This window comes from Pundamilia nyererei, unplaced genomic scaffold, assembly GCF_000239375.1.
Source record: "Pundamilia nyererei isolate P.nyererei 1_Seehausen unplaced genomic scaffold, PunNye1.0 scaffold00087, whole genome shotgun sequence".
Classification (NCBI taxonomy): Eukaryota; Metazoa; Chordata; class Actinopteri; order Cichliformes; family Cichlidae; genus Pundamilia; species Pundamilia nyererei.
In genome coordinates, this window is record NW_005187488.1 from 2,407,935 (window position 1) to 2,428,613 (window position 20,679).

At 38.5% G+C, this 20,679-nt stretch overlaps 1 protein-coding gene across 1 annotated transcript in view; it reads right to left on the reverse strand.

Annotated features, from left to right (window-relative positions):
- LOC102216149 (cadherin-7) overlaps positions 1 to 20,679 on the reverse strand; it is a 110,632-nt gene that overhangs the window by 51,658 nt on the left and 38,295 nt on the right. The window contains exons 3-4 of the mRNA XM_005738910.1: positions 15,612 to 15,906; positions 7,445 to 7,564 (exon numbers count right to left, since the gene is read on the reverse strand). Coding sequence (XP_005738967.1) covers positions 7,445 to 7,564; positions 15,612 to 15,906 — 415 coding nt within the window. The remainder of the gene's footprint in view (positions 1 to 7,444; positions 7,565 to 15,611; positions 15,907 to 20,679) is intronic.

A 20,679-nucleotide genomic window follows, 5' to 3' on the forward strand; every position in this document is an offset into this window, starting at 1 on the left:
AACAATAACTCAAATAAAAGTAAGTAAGTGAAATTTTATTTGTATAGCACCTTTCAAGACAAAAATCACAAAGTGCTTCACAGAAAAGCTAAAACATAAAAACAGAAATCAAACAAAAGCAAGTTTAAAAAGATGGTTTTTAGCTGTTTTTTAAATGAAACCACTGAGTCCACAGATCTCAGGCTCAAAGGAAGGGAGTTCCAGAGTCTGGGGGCCACAGTTACAAACGCTCTATCGCCTTGACCACTTCTTCAAACTAAAATATGCAGAAGAGCATCTCTGAATGCACAAAACATTAAGCTTCTCAGCCGACTGGCTTCAGCAGCAGAAGACCACACCAGGTGCCACACTTGTAACATAATGACATGAAACTGAGGGTACAATTTGCACAAGCTCACCAACATTGTGGGATCAAAATTTGCTGTAAATAACACGTGGATTCAAAACATGGCTTCATCTTGCTTTTCATTGCATTTGCAGTGGTGGATATCTAACTGTGGGATATTTTCTGGGCACACACCTTAGTGTGTATTTTTTGAATGTCGTAGCCTACCTCTGTATAATTGCTGACCATGTCAATCTCTTTAAGACCCAAGCGTACTCACCTTGTGTGCTATCCTACTGCTTCCAGTAGAGGAGCACACCATGAGACAAAGCTCAAATCATCTCAAACTGGTTTTCCCAAACATGACAGTGATTTCACAGTATTCAGATGGCCTCCACGGTCACTAGATGTCAATAACATGAAGCATTAAGGGAGTTCTGAAGGCAAAAAGGGGTCTAACACACCCTTCCGTCAAAGTGTACCTAAAGTGATTGGCAAGTGTAAAAAATGAATGGGAAACGGACTGGTTCTTATACAGTGCTTTTCTACCCTACTTGAGCACTCAAAGCACTTTATAAAACATGTTTCATTCAACCATTCACACACACTCATGCAAGCACTTTTTGATACTGTTCTGTCCACTGAGATAAATGCACCGAAATCACGGTCTTGCTCAAGGGTACTCTGGGGTGCAGACTGAAGCAACCAGGGATCAAACCACTAACCTTGTCATTCCTAGATGACCTGCTCCTAGGCTCCTCTTTTATTCACACTGCTTTTATTCACTGTGGTGCTGGCTTCTCAATAAAGTATGCAGATTTACATAACCTTAATTCTACTGACTGGGGTACCTACAGACTATAAGGGAATACTTTTTCTCACAGGTAGTTTATTCTGTTATTCCAATTTTTCATGAATTTTTAAATTAACTTCAACTAATGCTACTTTTTTACTCTACCTAATACCTTGGGATCCCTCAGAACTCTAAAATATTGATGTTCAGAGGGAGCTAGGGACCCACCAAGTGTTAAACACCATCGTGTGCTTATGTCTATGATACGTGGTGATAAAACTAATGATGTTGTAAGCAAAAAATAGGTCAACATGTTGCTATAATTGTTTCTCGTGCTAGTTCTAGCTTCAGCTCCACAGGAATCCCATTCTGGAGTCCTTATATGTTAAATATGTTGTTAGTGAGCTTTAAATATGGACTTATCTCTGGTTAACATCAGAGTCAACTGTAGAGGATCACAGTCCACAGGTTTGTATAACCCAGTAAGGCTTCTGAAATATCAACCTTGTGTTTTAAAGAATCCACTTACCTTAAAGAAAATCATCAGTCAAGGCTGTGAAAGTATGGGATCTGGACACTGAGCTTAGATTTAAAAAAGGGGAAAATAAACATGATATGGGAATAATGAGGGCTTTATGGGGCAGGCACACTGTCTGAACATCACTTGTGTGCTCTCACTTTAATTGGCATAGGCCTTACGAAGTCTCATTCAAGAGTCATTGATGTGTACAAGTCTTCTTGCGAACTTTGTCAAAGATCGTTGAACAGCCACAGGCAAAGTGGTCAAATTTTCATCAGTTCTGTGCCAGCTTTAAATATTACTGCAGGGCAGTACATGATAAATCAATCTACTTTTCACAAGTTCTTTACGAACAAGAAGTCAGACAAGTCACTTTATGTAAAACAGATTTTTTTTGACGGATAAGAGCAATCGAGGAGATAAATGCAGAAATTTATGCAGCGATAAATCAAAGGGAACCCACAAATGCACACAATAAATACAACGTGGTAAATAGCTTGTAGAGTTTTGAAAGCTGATGACACAGCAGGATTGTTTTTTACAGTAAACTAGCTGAGCATTTTTTTAGCAGCATGAATTTTTATTTCCCCAAGATAGTTCTTCTTGAAAGGTAGCTAAATGAAGATGAAGATGAAGGTAGTCAACTGAGCACTTCCTAATATTTCTCTCCATTGCAGTTGTGTGTTTGCACTCTTTCAGGGAGGAAGATAGGGGGGGGGGGGCAAGAAAGGGTAATAAACCAACAGAGACTTCTAGACACCAACAATGCTGCTATGAAAGAGTGCAGGATTTCCCCCTTGACACACAGGTTACAGTTTTTAAGTCATCTTTTTCCACTCTGCTGTTATTAAGGTTACCCCTGTCAAACAAGAGAACATGTCTTCATGCTTCCCTGCATCCAGTCCCACATGGAGTCACACCTCTCTGAGGGCCATCCACGCTATTCCATTCTGACACCAATATTGCATCTCATAACCGTGAGATCCAATCACCTTCTGCGGGAATGAAAAGAGAGCCAAGTATAATCAGTCGTGGTCAGACAGAGATGGGCAGCAGAAAGGCAAGGTGCTGGCAGGGGCCCAAGGGCTGTATCTGGCTGCACATTTTGGTGTATGTGCTTATGTGTGTGTATGCTTGTTTGACAGCTTAATAAACCACCCATTGTCCTACAGAAAGAGTACCAACCTGGGATTTATCTTTATGCTTTTTGTTCTTTAAGTTTTATGCTTAAAGCTGAAATAAGCAACTTTTCATGCTTAAACCTAAAAATCACTTGGCAGGTACTTGTGAATATAGCTTTCTTCTTTATTTATGTTTTCCTAACAGCAGTTTGGAGTTCAGAGTCAGACAACTTCACAGTTCAGATGTTTTAGTGAAAAAGCTTTAAAAACCTGCAATACGAATGCACACAGAAAGCCAGTGTCAGCAAGTAGCTGAGCAACACTGGCATTAGCCTTGGCATTTTTGTCAAGAGTTAGAGGACATAAAACGGAGGTAAGTCACAGATGAATACTGGACTTAAATTGACCATTAATATGAAATCACTATGAATTAAGCTTGGACTATTACTCTGCTCGAGAGACCACAGCTACAGATTTTCTGGGGAATTTATTAGCTACAGGTTTTATGCATAATAGTTGTTAATCAATATTTATGTAATTCATTTGTTTCAGTTGTTGGTTTAAAATGTTACAGAGTTAAGGATCACTTGGTCCACAGGCAGGTTTAACGTTTCTAGTAAGGGTGTTTTATTTCAAGTTTCTTGCTAGCCAAAATTAGCATACCATTCAATGTTACAATCATTTAAAGATGCAGCATGCTAACAAAGCTAGCTAGGCAAGGTTTTATTGTAACATCTGGCTTTAAAAAAAAGAGTTGTGAAGACATATTAGCTACATCAATCTTCTTAAATCAGATATAAAAGAAGGTGATATTTAATGTAGGCTTTATGATTATTCAAGAAACAATAATCAGTGCTGCCAGTATGGTGTACCAGTGGTTAGTGCAGCTTCTATTTTCAAACTATCAGCTGACTGAGTTTGCATGTTGTCCCATTTTCTTGCACTTGTTCTCTTCATGTACCCTGACTTTCTCCTACAGTGCAAAGACCTGTACGTTAGGTTAATTGGTGATTATAAATCGGCTATAGGTGTAAACGTAAGCATGCATCCCCTCCCCCGTGACCCTAAATTCTGTAAGAACATGGATAGATTGGCAATAATCAATATTCATTTTAGATTGATTTAACTTACATTTTTATTCTTATAGCTTTACATGCTTCTTTGAGCCAGAAATCATAACTAAACTTATTTTTGGCAACGTGTCAATGAAACTGAATGAGACAATGAGGTTGTTGCAATTCATCAAAACATTTTTAATGTTGAGACTATACCTGAGGGATTACTTACACTGTGTTACCTACTTTAAAGTGCCTATTAAAATTGAAAGCTGTGCCGCTCACTACTAAATTTGAACTATTGCATTCAAAACACACAGCATATTCATTTATTTATGGATGCCACCAGTAAGGAACTAAGTAAATACTTAAATATATATTCAAGAAGTTCTTAAAAAAACTCATCTAGAGGGAAGGTGATCACAGCATTTTAACAGATTAATTAGCTCACAGAAGTTTTAGCTTCTAAGCAACATGAGAAAATCCACTTATAATCAAAGATTCGCAGCTTCAGAGTAGTCCCAGAGAAACTGCTGGAGCTTAGAGTATCAATGAGGGACTTTTTCTTTTTCCTTTTTTCATTTGGAGTGTATAAAACATGTAAATGTTCACCCGAAAACATGGTAACATGAAAATATTCTCTAATGAAAGCTTCAGCAGGAGGCTTCATTAGTTGAAGGTCTCCAGAAAGTGAAAAACAACATGGATATTCTGCGATACTGTGCAGGCTTCACAGCTAAATGTGCTGATGAATTTTGATGCACCCAACATATTTTCCTCCAAAGACATCACATCAATAATGCCAACACAGTGTGAAGTTATTTCCTTTTTGCGATATGCATTCGTTTTTTCTGGAGCGTTCCATTTTCTTCCGGTGGTTAGGTTTATTGAATGTTTACAGTGAACCTTACAGGTCACAGCGGAGTTTGTTTTGTTGAGCATCCCTCTTATTTCTGTGTCTGACCGAGTGTGAAAAATAAGTGACAGAAATCTCTGCATTGCAGTGGCTCTCAGCAGTTCATGAATTAGAACTACATTCATAAAATTGTAGCATGTGTGTATGTGTTGCTCTTGAAGCAGAGGATGAGGCCTGTATTACTAGATGGCCCATATTTTCCTGTTTTCTTGCAAGAGTGCTTTGCATGAAGTAGCTGAGCCTCGGCAGGGCAGTGGCTAATGAGCCAGCGATGAAGATGTAGCGAGGGCTGCCGCTGCACTTTCCCAGGATAAAATGCCCCACAAGTCACCATACTATCTCACATCGTATGGTTCAAGCTACTTTATCCATTTTCTCCGAATTTTTAAATGGTTTCTTTTTATTTTGAGTGCTGTTACTTTTATTATAACAAGTGGCAAAACTTGCAAACATGCATCTAGGTGCTAAAATCAGGTGTATATATCCTTCAACACTCATTTTCTTTCCATATATATGAAAAGTGAAATTCAGGAGAAATAACACACACCGTTATACAACATACTCTGGGGTTTTAATGCTTCACATAACAGACAACTTGGAAAAGAACCAATTTTAAATTGTATCTTTAGGCACTTTGTTACCAGCAAGCCTGTCGCAAAAACACATAATTTGTTCTCATTTCTCAGGTTGAATCTACAAAAAAATGCCTTGACGGGCTAAAAAACAACATTTTTGCAGCAACACGCTATTTCCAAAGAGCTATTAGCTGAAAACTTGGCATATCTCGGCATGGAGTGAAATTCTCATTAAACAATTTGTGGAAACTGGACTAGTGGAGTACCAAAAAAGTGGCACACCTAAAAAACTATTTACAGCAGATAAACAGTATAAACTGGATCTCATGTCCTTAGAAATTGGGAACAAAAAGAAGCAAAGACTTGAGAGATACATCTGACCCTTTGATTGATCCACCTACTTACTCATCAGAAATGGTCTCAGTGGAAAGGTGACTGTCAAGAACTGGACTGAAAATCAGTGGTAACGGGTCTTTGGAGTTATGAATTCAATTTTTTAGTTCACCTTTTTCCAAATATATACAGATCAGGTCAGGAGAGCGAGTGTACAACAGTCAGTGTCTATAGCCATCATAGTAGATGCTCTTTTATGGTTTGGGGCTGCAGTTCAGCCAGTGGTGTTAGGAGATCTTGCCAAAACTGATTAAATCATGAATACAGAAAGGTATCATCGGGTATGGTATTACATATAATACTGTATTACTGTGACATAATACCATCTGGAAAGCATTTAATCGACAACAGCTTCATTTTTCAGACTAGCAATGACAATATCAGCGCAGTGAACGTGTACTGATAATGGAACACGATTAGTTATGGACTGGTCTCCCCAGAGCCTGGACGTCAACATTACTAAAGAAATATGAGATCATCTGTACGGAGAACTGAACAAAAGGCAGCCAACATTAAAAGAAGAGCTCTGAATGTCCTTCAACAAGCCTGGAGCACTATTCCTAAAAACTACCTAAAGAAACTACAAGTAAACTAAAAGAGTGCAGACTGTGCTGAAGCTCATCAGAGTTGTATAAACTCTGTTTGTGCCTTATATACTGTTTGTTTTATATTTGCACTTCAATAAACCCATTTAACACTTCTCTGGCAAAATATGAAACAAAATGAAGGGTGTCTCAACATTTAAGTATAGTAAAGTAAGTATAACAATAACTGCTACCTGCCATCTCTCCATACATGTTCTCTGCCCCTGTTTACTAATAATTACAAATATGTCCTGAAAGTTTATTTAAAGGTTTTTTTTTCAATAATTTATAAGGAGCAAACTTAGCAAATCACCACCAAAAGACACATTTGATGCTCTTGATTCTCATCAATTAGCTTTCAGTCAAATTTTCTTTAAAGAGAGACAAAGCTTTGGAAAAGCGAATGTTTCATGTGGGCAAAGTAGCCACTGTTTTGTGAAAATTACAAAAATAAGTGCATCCGATTTCGTGACAGAATCATTGTGCTTTACATAACACAGACTTTGAAAACTAAATTTAGATTTTAAAAGTACATTCATCAAGGAAAACCAAAAAAATGAGAAAGCAAAAAACAACAACACAATAAATAAATAAAAACTCACTTGAGGGTAAGGCTTCATTAGCCACTACAGCATAACACACATGAACACCAAATTCAGGTTTTGACAGGGAAGAAGAATGCATTAACTAAAAAAAGACAACACATCTCTGATTTTACATCATTAATTCTGATTAGGTTTTTAAATTGTCAGTCTTGACTCTGACAGCGTTGTAGGAGTTCAAAGCCACATGAGTGAAGTATTATTGTTGGTACAGAATTATTCATGGATAAATAAATAAAAACTGGAGTTGAATATAAAAATACATTTGGTTATCAAGTTTGTGTGGTTGTTGTTTGCTCACATTTGACTGACAGTGGCTGAGCTGTGTAGGCAAACAGCTCACCAACTCTTCCCTCACTTTTGATATAAATGCATTTAAAAACATGATGCATAGTGCATGACATTGCCTAGAGAAATATGAGAGAAGAGAAACAGTTTCAACTTTGACAGATTATTTTATACATTAAGAGAAAAAGCTTCATTAAATGATGCACAGTAGCAATATCTGTAAAACAAATGCAAACCAGCAGGATGAATTCACGGATTTTGTCTGTTCCTACCTGTCTTTGGCTCCACTGAGAAATACGGATGTCCATGTTCGATGCTGTAAACCACCCTGGCACTGTTCCCGTATGTTGGGTCATCTGCATCTGTGGCTACCACTTGCACTACCATGGTTCCTGTGAGCAGACAGCCCTTCATTAGTTTCCAAGACGACATCAAGAAGCCAAGACAAACAGAGCTAAATGTGGAAACAGTCATCATATCAACAGCCCTGTGACCAACTCAGTTTGAAGGGAGTTGTGGGGGGTTGGTGGTAATGGTGGTGAGAGGGTCCTGATCTGACTGGCTCTTGCAAAACAACTGACACTCTTAATTATTTCCATAATTTGCAGGGATGCTGCAGCAAGATTAAAGTGTAACTCCAAGCCTGTAGAGATCATTTCAGTGCCATTTTTTTTCTCAGTGTGCCTGGTGCAGATCAGTTAGCAGCATTTTTCCTGGTAACTTCAATCTGTTCTAATTCATCAGCCAAATGGGGTCTGCAACCCATCTGTGCATGTTAAAGAGGCACTTCACCCCATCAAAAAAGACAAAGCTAAATTACTATTCACATCATCCCACAGCAATCCAAAAACTGCAACTTTTTTTTTTTTTTGCTTTAGAAAGGAGTTTAAAGTCGTCCTGCAGCAATGTCATTGGAAGGCACTGTACCTCTCTGTGGTACTAATTAGGATTCAATGACACCTAGTACATTAAAGAATTTTACAACAATTTCTGGAGGATTTATGTCAAATTCCTATGCTCCATTCAAGAGCGGTTGTGGACATAATGGACATGAAGTTGTTCTTAATATACTACTTTGCAGTCTGCCTAGAGGACACATGCGAGAGGTGACCTTGTTGCATGGTGGCTATCGCTATGTCAGCGCAGAAATTTCATGCCTGAGATTTAAAGCTCTGACATACAGTGAAATACAGAGAGATTAACCTGTAGCTGACAGGCTCAATCAGCATTATGTGAACCTGTTTGGCTAAGACTCGAATGTTGAGTAACAGATGCTTGTTTATCTGTAAATCCCCAGGTTTGAGCAAAGCAATTGCCAAAAGTTATACAAAAAATAAGTTACACTTCTCATTGGAAATTTGACTGACTTTGTACATCTGTGCTTAGGCCTACATGCTGCAGCATGCATATGCAATATGTGATTATGCTCCTGCACAATAACCCCACAATTTATTCACAGTCATGTGCAATATTTACGAGTTTTCTTGTTATTTTTTTATTGTTGTGAATCCTATTGCATTCACTTTGTGTAAAAACTGTAGCTAAAGTTTGATATGGGTAGAGAATCTTAACTCGACGTGTTATAAAAGTTGCATTTTCTGACTGTGATTCTAAAAAAACCAACAAAAAACCTTACATTATCCAGTGGAGTTTTGCAGATAAAGTTATAAACACCCAGACATAAAGCCTCACTTTGTAACAGAGCCCAGAATTCGCCCTCCTCAAATCCCCAAACTTCCGTTCATCCTACAAGAAGGACATTTGTTTTCAAACTCAACTGTGAACTCTGCTGACAACTGACAACTGTTGTTTCTGCGTGCAGTACAGTATTGTCCTCTCCCACACTTCCTCTAAGGCAAACGAGAAGACATCGCACACGGCTCCTTGTGCACTTTTCTTTAAATGTGCCCACTGAACGAGGTTGATGTGACTTGAGCTGACAGCCGTGGCTCGGGAGGTAAAGCAGAAAAGCGTCTGAAGATTTCACAGAGAAAACATAATCAGCGACAATCAGTGCCAATCAATTTCAATAGGTCATTCATTATGGTATAAATGAACCCTGTTGTTCCAACTGGGCTCATTAAATGGGTGCAGGTTTTTGTTTTTTTTCAGGCAAAGTCATTTTATGCTGAAAAATTGATATCCATTTGATAATGGAGAGGAAAAGGCATTTAATAAATTGTGAAATGACCAAAAACAACCTTTACGGTTCAGGCTATTTTTCGCTGTTAGACTATACGTCAGTGTTGGTCTTAAAGCTGACGCCTACAGCAGTCTCACACTTGGCAGTGGTGAAATCATCAAGAATAGAAATTGTTAAAATAACCTTGAAAAAACACCGTTCTCCACAAGTGTAGCTTTTTTTCAGTTTGTCACATGAATAGCTGGTTGATGCTTGAATATTTCACTTTAATGGCTAGCTGAACATATCTGGCAAAGCCTGTATTGTAGCAAACAGAAAGTGCTGTCTTACAAGTTGGTGATATTTTATTTTGAAGCAAACATCCTAATAAAAATCTCACTTTCTAACATGAGATGTATTTTACAGGCTTTTACAGAATGAAGTGATCACGGAAATTGAAGATTAGAGTCCCCCATTCTGGCCATAAAGCTCAATTAACAGGCTCTGGCCCTGGATGTGAACAATATAACAGTAAAAAAAAAAAAAAAAAGCTTGGTGAAGCTGGAGAAGTTATCACCAGGCTGGTTGTAGAAGGACACCTAGATTATATCATCACCTCTTAGTCATGACAGGTTATATTACAGGTAGTTTAAAACACCAAGGTCAAAGGATGACTGTATGAAAGAGAACTCAGGCAACGTCTGAATCTTTATTACAGGATGATAGTTAAAAACACTTCACAGAGGGTGTGGTGGACGCCGCCGTAAATTAACTTTCAATATGGACTCGCATGGAGCACTTTTAAAGTTTCCTCTTTTTTTCAGATGTTTTCCACAGCTTGTTTGTCCTGCGAGTCCACCAAACATCCTGTTCTAACAATATTGTCAGCATGAAAGGTAATATCATCTGGGTGAGCTGGATGTCAGAGAGAAAGAGAAAAAAAACTGATGAACACCCCAAAAATTTTAACAGATTCTTTCAGCTCCACCAGGCTGTCGTCTGCTACTCAATTTCCCCTGTCAGTGTCCTTTCAATATTTGTCCATCTTCATCGACGTGATGGATCAGATCTTCACCCTTGTTATTTATCCCCTGCAGCTGTGTACAAAACAAGTTTCCTAATCAATTCCGTATTCTCGGTGAGCAACTGTCATCTGCCAGTAATGAAAATAAATGCGGCGTGCTTAATCTGGAGCGGAGACCAATATTCTTCAGACACTTGCGTGTACAGGTTGCAAGCAACTGTCAAGTGCAATATCCACTTTCCGACTGCAAGCACACAATGCAAAGGTTTGACAGTGACCCAAAACGTGTGTTGGAACTTTTGCATTAGTACAAATGAAGGACCGTCTTAGGAATATAAATATACTTTTATTTAAAGCGAAAAGGTGAAAAAACCCCATCAGAAACAATTCTGCGATGTGGAAGTACATACAGGATATTAGAAGAATCAATATTAAAATGTTTCATTAAAGCCCAGTCGTTCTGCAATGCCTCCATGAGTACTCAAAGCTGCCGCAGTTGATTAAGTTGATTGTATTCATGCACATTCACACCTGCTCCCCACTGTTTCAGATGAGCAGGGACTATTGATTAGAGTTGGGTTCACATTTATTCCCAACTACAAAAGCAAAAATGAGTTACAAGACTAAAAGAAAGTTACCGAGTGCCTGCTGATTTCTATGCATGTTTTAACATTGTTAGGAAGCAAATACATTCCCTACATTCCCTCTACAGCTGTACTACCATAATATCCACCATATTTTCATTGTGTCCAGTTTTCATCACTGTTTTATTATATTTTACGAGACTGTGTTATATTCAGAGGTGTTTCTAATATTTTGCCTGCCTAATATGTGTTGCTGGAGAGAACAAAAAAAAATAATGTGATACACTTCTTGGTTAAATAATTATCATAGTGTCAAATTTACACATTGTCACTGTCAAGTAAAAGTGAACATTAAGAGCTTTGTAAAAACAGTTATGACAGATATGCTGCATTGTAGTTAACAAAGATTAAGCGTGTGTACTTCAGTGAATATTTTTACCACGCAATTAAGCACTTCCACTTGCAGTGACAAAAAGAAGAAAGAAAAAAAATCAACTTTCCCTAAACCGCAGTACCTTTTTCATTTCAAGAATTAAAATGACTATTCCATCCATGATCTCTGCTCTCGTGAATTCGGCAGGAACTGTGACAGCTGGATATAGGACTGGTGAGTAGTAAATTCAAGAGCTGTGGCCTTGGGGTGACATTACATTCTCTATGCTTGTAATGAGCCCTCAAACGGCTCCTTTGGCCTTTCGCTGTGCAGCGGGAGAGAGCCAGGCCTCACGATTGTCACACCTCCAACTGTCCTCAAGCTCTCTTGTCTTTTATTTGACATCCCAGCCATGATTAAGACAAAAGCCCTGAGAGATCCTCAGGCCACAGGGTCACACTGTGCATGGACGAGCACTGCTTCTAATTACTTTAATTAATTAAATTCATGATTTCCTCTAAATTGAACCCATTCATCAAGGGTACAAAGCTGTGACCATTAATGATTTAAAGACATCTATAAAGGAATTATTGAAGACAGGAGGTGCTTCGCCCTTTCCCGTTCTTTACTGCATTGATAATTGCTTTGAGCAGATATTTACAAAAGGGAGGCAAAGCATTATTCTCCTGTTGTTCTCGCAACTCGTGATGAAGACCTTTACAGGAACTGGCAGAGTAAATAAAGTGCTCGGGTGGAACGTGCAGTTCACCGATTCTGGTGTGAATACATCCTTCTAGTAAGTTGCTGTTATCACCGGTTGGGCACGAGACTCAAAGCCCTCGAACTCTAATCCTCTGGTTCCTTAAGCCTGAGCTCTGTACCCCCCATTGACAGTCAGCTGTGTAATCCTTCGGAGATCTCTGTGCCTGTGCTGTAAGCAAAGCAGAGCCTCCCTTGGAACGGCTCCCGGTGCCACTGTATGCCTTCTGAAATTTCCATTTTGACTTTGAACACTCTGGAAATAGCCTTTGTTTTTTTTTTTCTAATTTACATTTGCATGGCAACAAGCACGTTTGAAGCACTGAGGTGATCCTAACCAGCAATGAGTTTGCTCAGCTGTCTATGTACTGCTCGAGGTAAAAACTATAAAAATCTCCATCCACATATCAATCACATACAGCAAAGCATACGGGAAAGGGTTCTCGAACCAAGTGATCAATCCACAAAGTGCTATCACCAGAGCTCCCCACAGCTCCATGTTCCTGTTTAGCTTCTTTCAGCTCATTATTTTGCTTATCTGGCCCACAAGCTCACTGCTGTGCTTCATTCTCAGAGTTTTCATTGCATAATTTGTACACTGTGAACTTCCAAAAAGAGAAAAAAAGAAAAGAAAACACTCTAAAAACGACTGTGCACAAATGCTAGCACAAGCTGATAACAGACATAAAGCAGTATAGCAGTGTATAAGTATCCAATCATATCAGTGTAAAAAGTGCCCCTGAGTGGCCAAAAGCACAATTCATTGCAGATTTAATGAACCATCTAACCCCATGTTTTAACTGAAACATGTCCGCTACATATTAAAAAACAATGCATTCAAACCCAGAGCTTTCTCGCCCACCTGCCTGCAGTTACAGCTTGCACAATAACACTCCTACTTACAGCCTTGACAGCGTTTCAGTGACGCTACCCAGTGTGTGATGCTCACTCTTTTTAATTATGTACAGAATTTCCTCAATTTTCTCTGGGAAAAAAAGGTCACAAACCGCCACTCCATATTACCCTTTTGGTAGCAATGACACTAAAATGGGTTTATGGTGTTTTATTACAAATTTTGCATTTAATTTACTGACTGAAAAAAAGTTGATAGTCTTTGGCCAACACATTCTCAAGCAGGTTGTGTAGATTGTGTAATTAATTTGACATAAAATGACTTTTTACACTTTAGGCATAAAATCATGTCAAACTTTGTGTTTGTAATTTTTAATCAACTGAAAAGCTCAGGTCACCTTTTCAGTCATCGGACGCCCAGGTTCATTTCTGTCTCCATCCCAGCACTCACAGCTCACTTGTGATTAGACCACAGCTCCCAGCATGCCTTGGAGTGCCTTGGGAACCCCTAGGTGAAGCTGGAGGAAGTTAAGGGTGACTGTGCTGCTAAGCATGCCGTGTTGCCACAGTGAATTGCAAAAGTAATGGCTGGGCAGAAATGTATTCAGATGTTTTTCAGAGAAATGTTCAGCAGGAAGGTACTGGGAGGTACTGGCTGCAATGAACTCTGAGTCCAATTTGTGGAAAAAATGCCTATGGCCTTCAAGCCTGATTCAGACCTTAAGTTTGCCCGAGTTAGCTTTCAAACATGAGTCACTCATCAACATTTCTAAGCCTAGAGGTCTGCTTTGGCATATGTGAATATGTGAATATCTGAAATAAAACAAGCTCTAAAAATATTCTAAATCCTAAATATCCCAAATATTAATTTTATTTATTGTTTTTTATTTTATTTTATTTTTTTAAATTTTAGGTCAGTATAAACCAGACATGCTCTAGACATTAGATATATGGAGGTCACTTTTTCTTACTGCATTCCTAACACACCTGCTAAGATGAATGGCCTCAGGATGTTGTTGCCACTCATTTGCATTTACTTGCATTTTGAACCTGAGCAGGACCTGTCTGAAACCTTGAAGGAAATCTTGACCACACAGCTTACAGACAGGGGCTGATATGATAGCGCCCCCAAGGAGTGTTTTTTAAACAGATAAAAGGAATACCTGTTGCAATAAATGCTAATGTGATCAATAGAATATCAATTGAGTCCTTAGGAGAGGTATTATTGTGCAGTATAATGTTTTTACCTGTGCTTGCTTTAGATATACCAATGGTGGTCTGTTAATCTGCAGACTACTGTAGTTGGTCAGCTGTTCTAAGAAGCACACTTTTTTTCAGATATCCTGTGGGGGTTACAGGAATTCTGGGGTATTCCCATGGGATTCAAGGGAGTCAATTCTCAATTACTATTCGACTTGTAAATGTACAGGACTGGAAAAAAGTCAGTACTGAAGAAGAAAAAGGTAATGGATCGGGAGTGGGGAGGGGGCTTGATAGTATGTGCAGCCTTTTTCTAGCTTTTAAAATCTTGTGCTTCTAGCATCACTAGTTATTAGTTGCATTTCAATAAAACCTGATCAGGACATTCCTAAATCCCAGAAGGATCGGTGATATCAGCAGTGGTTACTCTCTGATGCGTCACAAATCAGCAAAAATTGTCTTAATGTGCGACACAGATTAGTACAGAGATCCTTGGTTCCCAGAAGATTTATGCTGATGGATTGATGAGTTTTTTCATTTTTGGTTTTAATCAAAATGTTTTCACTGATTAATTAACATGATATCATGACTGTCAGGTTCTACATATAACCGTTTGTGATGAGTTGACTTTTTCTCTTGTGCAATCATCAAGTTAAAATTTTGTTTATGCTAAAACCTGCTGGTATTAGTGCTACATGATACCTATGGAATATATAAAAATAAAGGCAAGCTTTACTGAGTGGCCTAAGAGAAATGGTTTTAGTTTCTTAGTCTTTGTGCATCATCCTGCTTTTTGAAGCTTTAAAAAATGAACAGCGAGGCACGCATGACCTTATTCGTCAGGATCACAGCAGAAAAGGAGAAAGAAGCCAACAGACCAGTGCGCTGTGGCCAAGGTATTCCCAAATCAAGGTAATTTAACCTGGATCTCATTTGATGTGGAGCCCATGAACAAGAAGGGCTTCATACTGGTTAAATTATATTCAGTATGATTAGTATGAAGTCAGTCTTACAAACTGAACATGCTGGACTCAAATTAATATTGCACACGTTCCAAATCCCCCCCCTCCACCCACCCCTCACAACCTAAACACTGGGAGAGATGAAGACGAATTCAGTGAGGTGGAAAATTATCAAAGGCAGATGTTGGAGCAAGGACAAGTCAAAGAGAAAGCAAGAGTAAGAGAGAGAGACTTGAAGAGTGTGCGGAGAGGGGGGGAAATGACTTGTTTGGTTATGCTAGTGCAGGGACGAATAATAGTTCATCCAATATACAGCTTTTTCTTTTCCACATGATGTGAATTTTTCATAGACTCCACACAGGTGTACAGATAATTAGCTCTTGTGGGTCTTCATGGAGAACCGAAACTATCACACTGTTCACAAAGAAAAACACTGTGTACTGCATTAATAGGTGACCACTTTTAACTTACTTTACAATTCTTACTTACAATGTTATATCACTTTTAACACTTTGGTTATTAACCTTCAATCGATTATGTGTAAAAGAACTAGAGTAACTTACCTAAGGGTGACATCTCCGGTACTCCTGCCAGGTATGGTCCATCAGGAAATTTGGGCTCATTGTCATTGATGTCCTGGACTTTGACCACAAATTCAGATCTGGGTTCCACAGGCAAATTGGTGAGTCGGTCTACAGCTTGAGCTTGAAGGGTGTAGTAAGCCTGAGCCTCTCGATCAAGCCGCTTTGTGGCATGGATGTCTCCCGTGTTCTCATCAATGGTGAAGATGGAGGTGGCACCCTCACCAGAGAGCACGTACTTCACCTTGCCATCTCCTTTGTCCACATCTGAGTGTAGCTGTCGAAAGGAAAAAGAACCGGAGTTTAAATGCAGCCACACCAGACTGTAAACGTTTGAGTGGTGATGCTGGACTGAAGAATGATGTGATCGCTTCTGGTTTAAATGATACATAAAATCTTACATTAAATAATTATTAAACAAGTGAGGATGATGCTTCATTCTCCATTTTTAGCAAGATAATGCGAGTATTTTATTTCCCTAAAAAAGAAACATTCTTCTTTTAAGCTTTTCTGAAACTCCCTTGTTCTTGTGCCCTTTTACAAATGTCCCATTCCCCTTTCCATAGTTTCAAATGCAAACCACCTCCAGTAAATAGCAGTTAATAGCAGCAGGAGACGCATTTGATCAAAGGGCAGCTAACACAGACAGTGATACAGTATTGCTTCTAATGTTCTCCTTGTTTGATCCTTTAAAGAGTAAAAATAGCCAGAATCACAACACAGCCACCGTCTTTAACCCTTTGTGCGAAGAGATTTTGTCAGCTTACATCATGGCTTTAAAAATCATCATTGTTCCAGTGCAGACTGACAGCTTGAAAAGTGGCTTGAAAGTTAATTGGTGGTTAACATGTAGTTAATGTGCAGCATGTCAATCACAATTTCATACTCATTACATTGTTTGGCACCAGGAACAGAAAAAGTGGAAATGTAGATAGCAGTTTTTTAATTTCGTTTTTTATTTATTTATTTAAATACAGCTGTGCAGTGAACACAGATAATAGGAGAGAACCAAACAGAGCTTAGGTTGCACTGAGGTTCAAACAGTGACATGAAAGCACAGTAAATCACTCCCAGTTCTTTAATGGTTTTAAATCACTCTAAACATTCGTCTGTTTGCCTCTGGTCACTGCTTTTATTATCACATAAATCTGGGCTTACTGTCAAAGCTAATAATAACTTGAGCCAAACACACATACAAATACTAATGATTTTCCTGTAGATTTGATACGCTGCCTTTAAATCCTAAAACAAATCTACTGGGTTTTCAGTTCCTCGGATGCTGCAAGTGTATGGAAACTCTTGTTTTTGTCCTTGTAGCCAACAACAGAACATATAGCTTGCTTTGCTTGTGGCCGAGACATCGCTAAAGTTAGAGTAAGAGAGGCAGGCTGCTGCTGGTCGTTTGGTATTTAAAAGGCTGAGTCTCTAAGCCACGAATGAAGACTGGTTCTTGTCCCTTTTGACATCACAGAGCGCTCATTCAGAGACGCACTTTATAATATGTAGAGAAGGGAAATAAATATATACCGTGTACATTTTTAGACATGTCTGGGATTCTTAATTATGTTCAAAGAAAATTAAAAAGCGGAAATCACATAATATGCTCCTCTATTAGACTTTGCAAACAACAAATGCAGCTATAAAATGTCTTTAAAACATTCAGTATTTAATCCGTACAAATATTCACTGTCATGTTGCTACAAATATGTACAAACAGCGCAAGCAAACACATCATGTTTATTGGATAAACATTCAAATCAGATCAAAAGATCAAAACATGCACCATTTATGCATGAATTATGGTACCAAATCCCACCATGATTTGCATTCTGCTGCAAATAATGGAACGAAATGAAACGCTGCCTTTTACTGTAATGACAGTGTGACTTCCTAACTAATGTAATGGTCATTACAAACAAAACTAGCAATTTTCCATTAAAACCCCAGCAATAACAAGCTCATCTGACATCAAAAATGTACTACAGTGGTGACAAAATGTGTTCATTTAATGTGCGTTGAATCAATAAAACAACAATGATGCACCAAATGGATTTGTGTTTTTCACACATTTTCTGACCAAACATCTGTCATTAGGGCTGAGATGAATGGCACCACTGGAAACATTAATCATCTCATTTTTTGTTTTTGCCAAAGAAATATACAAAGCTCTCTAAACGTGGTTCACGAAACTGCACAGGGAATTGTGACGCTCCAATCAAATCCCTTTTTCTGTATGTCAGGTGAAGAGATGCCAGAATTCCAGTGCAAAAACAACAGCGTGTTAAAGTTATATGGAGTGAAATTAGGACTCAGGGTTTCCATTATGCACTTCTTTATATCTTTTTTCCTTTTTGACATAAAACAAAGACAGATGATTTTATAGACGTGACTGTTCTAACTGGAATTGGTGACGAGACATCTGGATGGTCAACCTTAGATCACGTTTGCAGGTTCCTCTTGTTGCCATTTAAAGCATACAAAGTGTGGCTTTAAGTTTATCCACTAGCAAAAAGGATTTGACAGGATTATGTCTTCTGAGGATAAATAGCAAGAGCTGAGGTCATGTACCAAGAGTCGTGCTGTCAGATCCGTCCTGTTTAATGATCATACAAACCATCCGTCTTTAAATCTAGTCGTGCACCAAACATTGAGGACGATACTTTTAAATCAAACCGTTGTTCACCTCACAGCATGTGGGCTAAAAGAAAGTTTGATTGGTGGAGTAGCTAGAATGGGTATTAATAGGACTTGTTGTGACGTTGCATAGACAGAATACTGTACACCTTTACAAACTACATGTTTTATCAAGGTACCTTTGTAGTTACCGCGGCAACATTCTGCTTATGACAGCGTTTTAATCTCCGAAGAGCAAGTCGAGACTTTAAAGATGACTTAAAGACCCTTTCTCAAAGTACAACTCCAACAAAATATTCCTTAAACACTTCTGGAGAAGGAAATTCAAATTATCAGGACAAGTAACCAGTCCTGAATAATCCTGTTTGAAGTTAGAGCTGTGTGATGGACATCCACTCCACATCCACACAGCACTGATGTGTGTTTTAGGGGAAGGCAGTAGTTAGTTGGAGTTTAGTAACGGGCAGACTGACCTTTTTTGCTATAAGTATTTAGGACAGTGGATATTTCTGCCTTTACTTCATCATCTTTGACATGACAGAACATCTGATTCTTGATATTCAGTGTTTAAAAGTGTATACGAAAAAGTTGTGGCAGTAATGAACGCACTTCAAGTCTCAACCTAAATCTTGAGAACAATAATATCAGCTACGTCTGGGTTTTGTCTGTCTGTGTTTTTGTTCCAGCTTCCTTTCTCTGCAAAAGACTGGAGACAAACAGCTTCTGAAAAGTATTAGGTACACAATGGCAATGATTGCAAGATAAACTTCGCCAAGGTAAACGGCTGCTTTAGTCAGCGAGTACTGCACTTATATAAAATCGAAGGACTCAAGCTTTGAAAACACAAGAGCTCTTAATGTAGCTGTCCTGTATCTTTCATTAATGTCTCTGCCCTTTGAAATGCTCACTTCATTTAAACTCCATACCCTAATTTGTAACATATGATCAGACAACCTTGATGGTATTTCTATAACATCAGATTTACTTTCAGAGCTACAGGATATATCAGAAAAGTGTGTTTCTTGATACTGTAGAGTTGGTTTTCTTGGAAGAAGTAAACTTTGGATTCTTACAGCCAGAGCCAAAGCCGTACTGAAATGACAGAATATCAAAAGTCATGCTCAAAATTGTGACATGAGATAGAACAGCTGTTCACTTGACTTCTTGGCAATATACCACATCATCACGTTTTACTGTGCTGACCTTCTCCTTCTACAGTTAGGTCTAAAAGTATATGGACAGTGAAATTTTGTTTCTGTACACTGGCAGAGTGCTTTTAAATCAAGCAACCAAGATGTGATTGAAGTGCAGACTTGAATGATTAATTTAAGGGGGTGAAAAAAAAAGTATTTTATTAAGAGTCCACAGCAATTTTCACATCATTCTTTATGCTGTCCTCCATTAGAGGCTCAAAATAATATGAAGGAACTAACATAATTTCAAATACAAGGATTGTTTTTGATATTTGGATGAAATCATTTGCAGGCTGTCAACATCACTAAATGCTGGTTTCCTCCTGCCAGGTCTTTACTGCAGCCAACTTCAGCTGTAGCTTACTTGCAGGTCTCTTTTGCTTCAGTTTTATCTTCAGGTACTGAAAAGTACACCATTTGCTGTTAATGAAACCTGGACATAAACATCTCATGTCAGGTAAAACTCTATCAAAGTAAATTTAAAATACTGTTTATATGTGCAAGAAAAGGACTATTCAGCATCGTCTATTTCTATTTCAGTGTTAATCAATTCCTAGAGACCTATAGCGGGTTTCAGATTTGCTGTTCATGTCAGAACACTGGTATCCTTTAAGACCTTGTTGTCCAATTGGAAGTAAGACATAGCTTTTGTCCTCATTTTAAAGATAAAATTGAACTAAATCTTTATTTAAATAGCTTTACAGCTGCTTGTTGCAGATTCAGCAATGCCTCCAAAAATGTAGTGAACACCAATATAAATCTCTCACAAAGTGGCCGTGCAAACTCCAAAGAGAAACTCCTTGCAGTGACTTTTGGTAGAAATGACCTGATCAACTTCTGCTCCTCCTCAATCTGAGATACATCACGTGAAATCTCCTTGTCAGCATCCTTGTCAGACTGGTCTGTTTCCTCCAGGAGCCTGACCTTAAAGTGATACTGAAAATGCACATTCCCAATGACAGCCAGAAAACAGCTAGAGCACTTTACGTCCCTGAGGAAATTTTCTCCATGCTTAGCAAAATTCCCCTGCGGTGCTACTTTACTAGTTTCATAAACTCCACCAGAGAAATGAGTAAGCTTCAAAAATAGTTTCCCGGCATATCTTCCTCTTAGATAACGTGACATGTAGGTTGAGGAATTCTTCCCTTGTATGATCCCCAGCTGAGATCAGCAGCTAACTATCAATGATGAAAAAAGTCAGGGCAAAGGCCTGGCCTCTACCT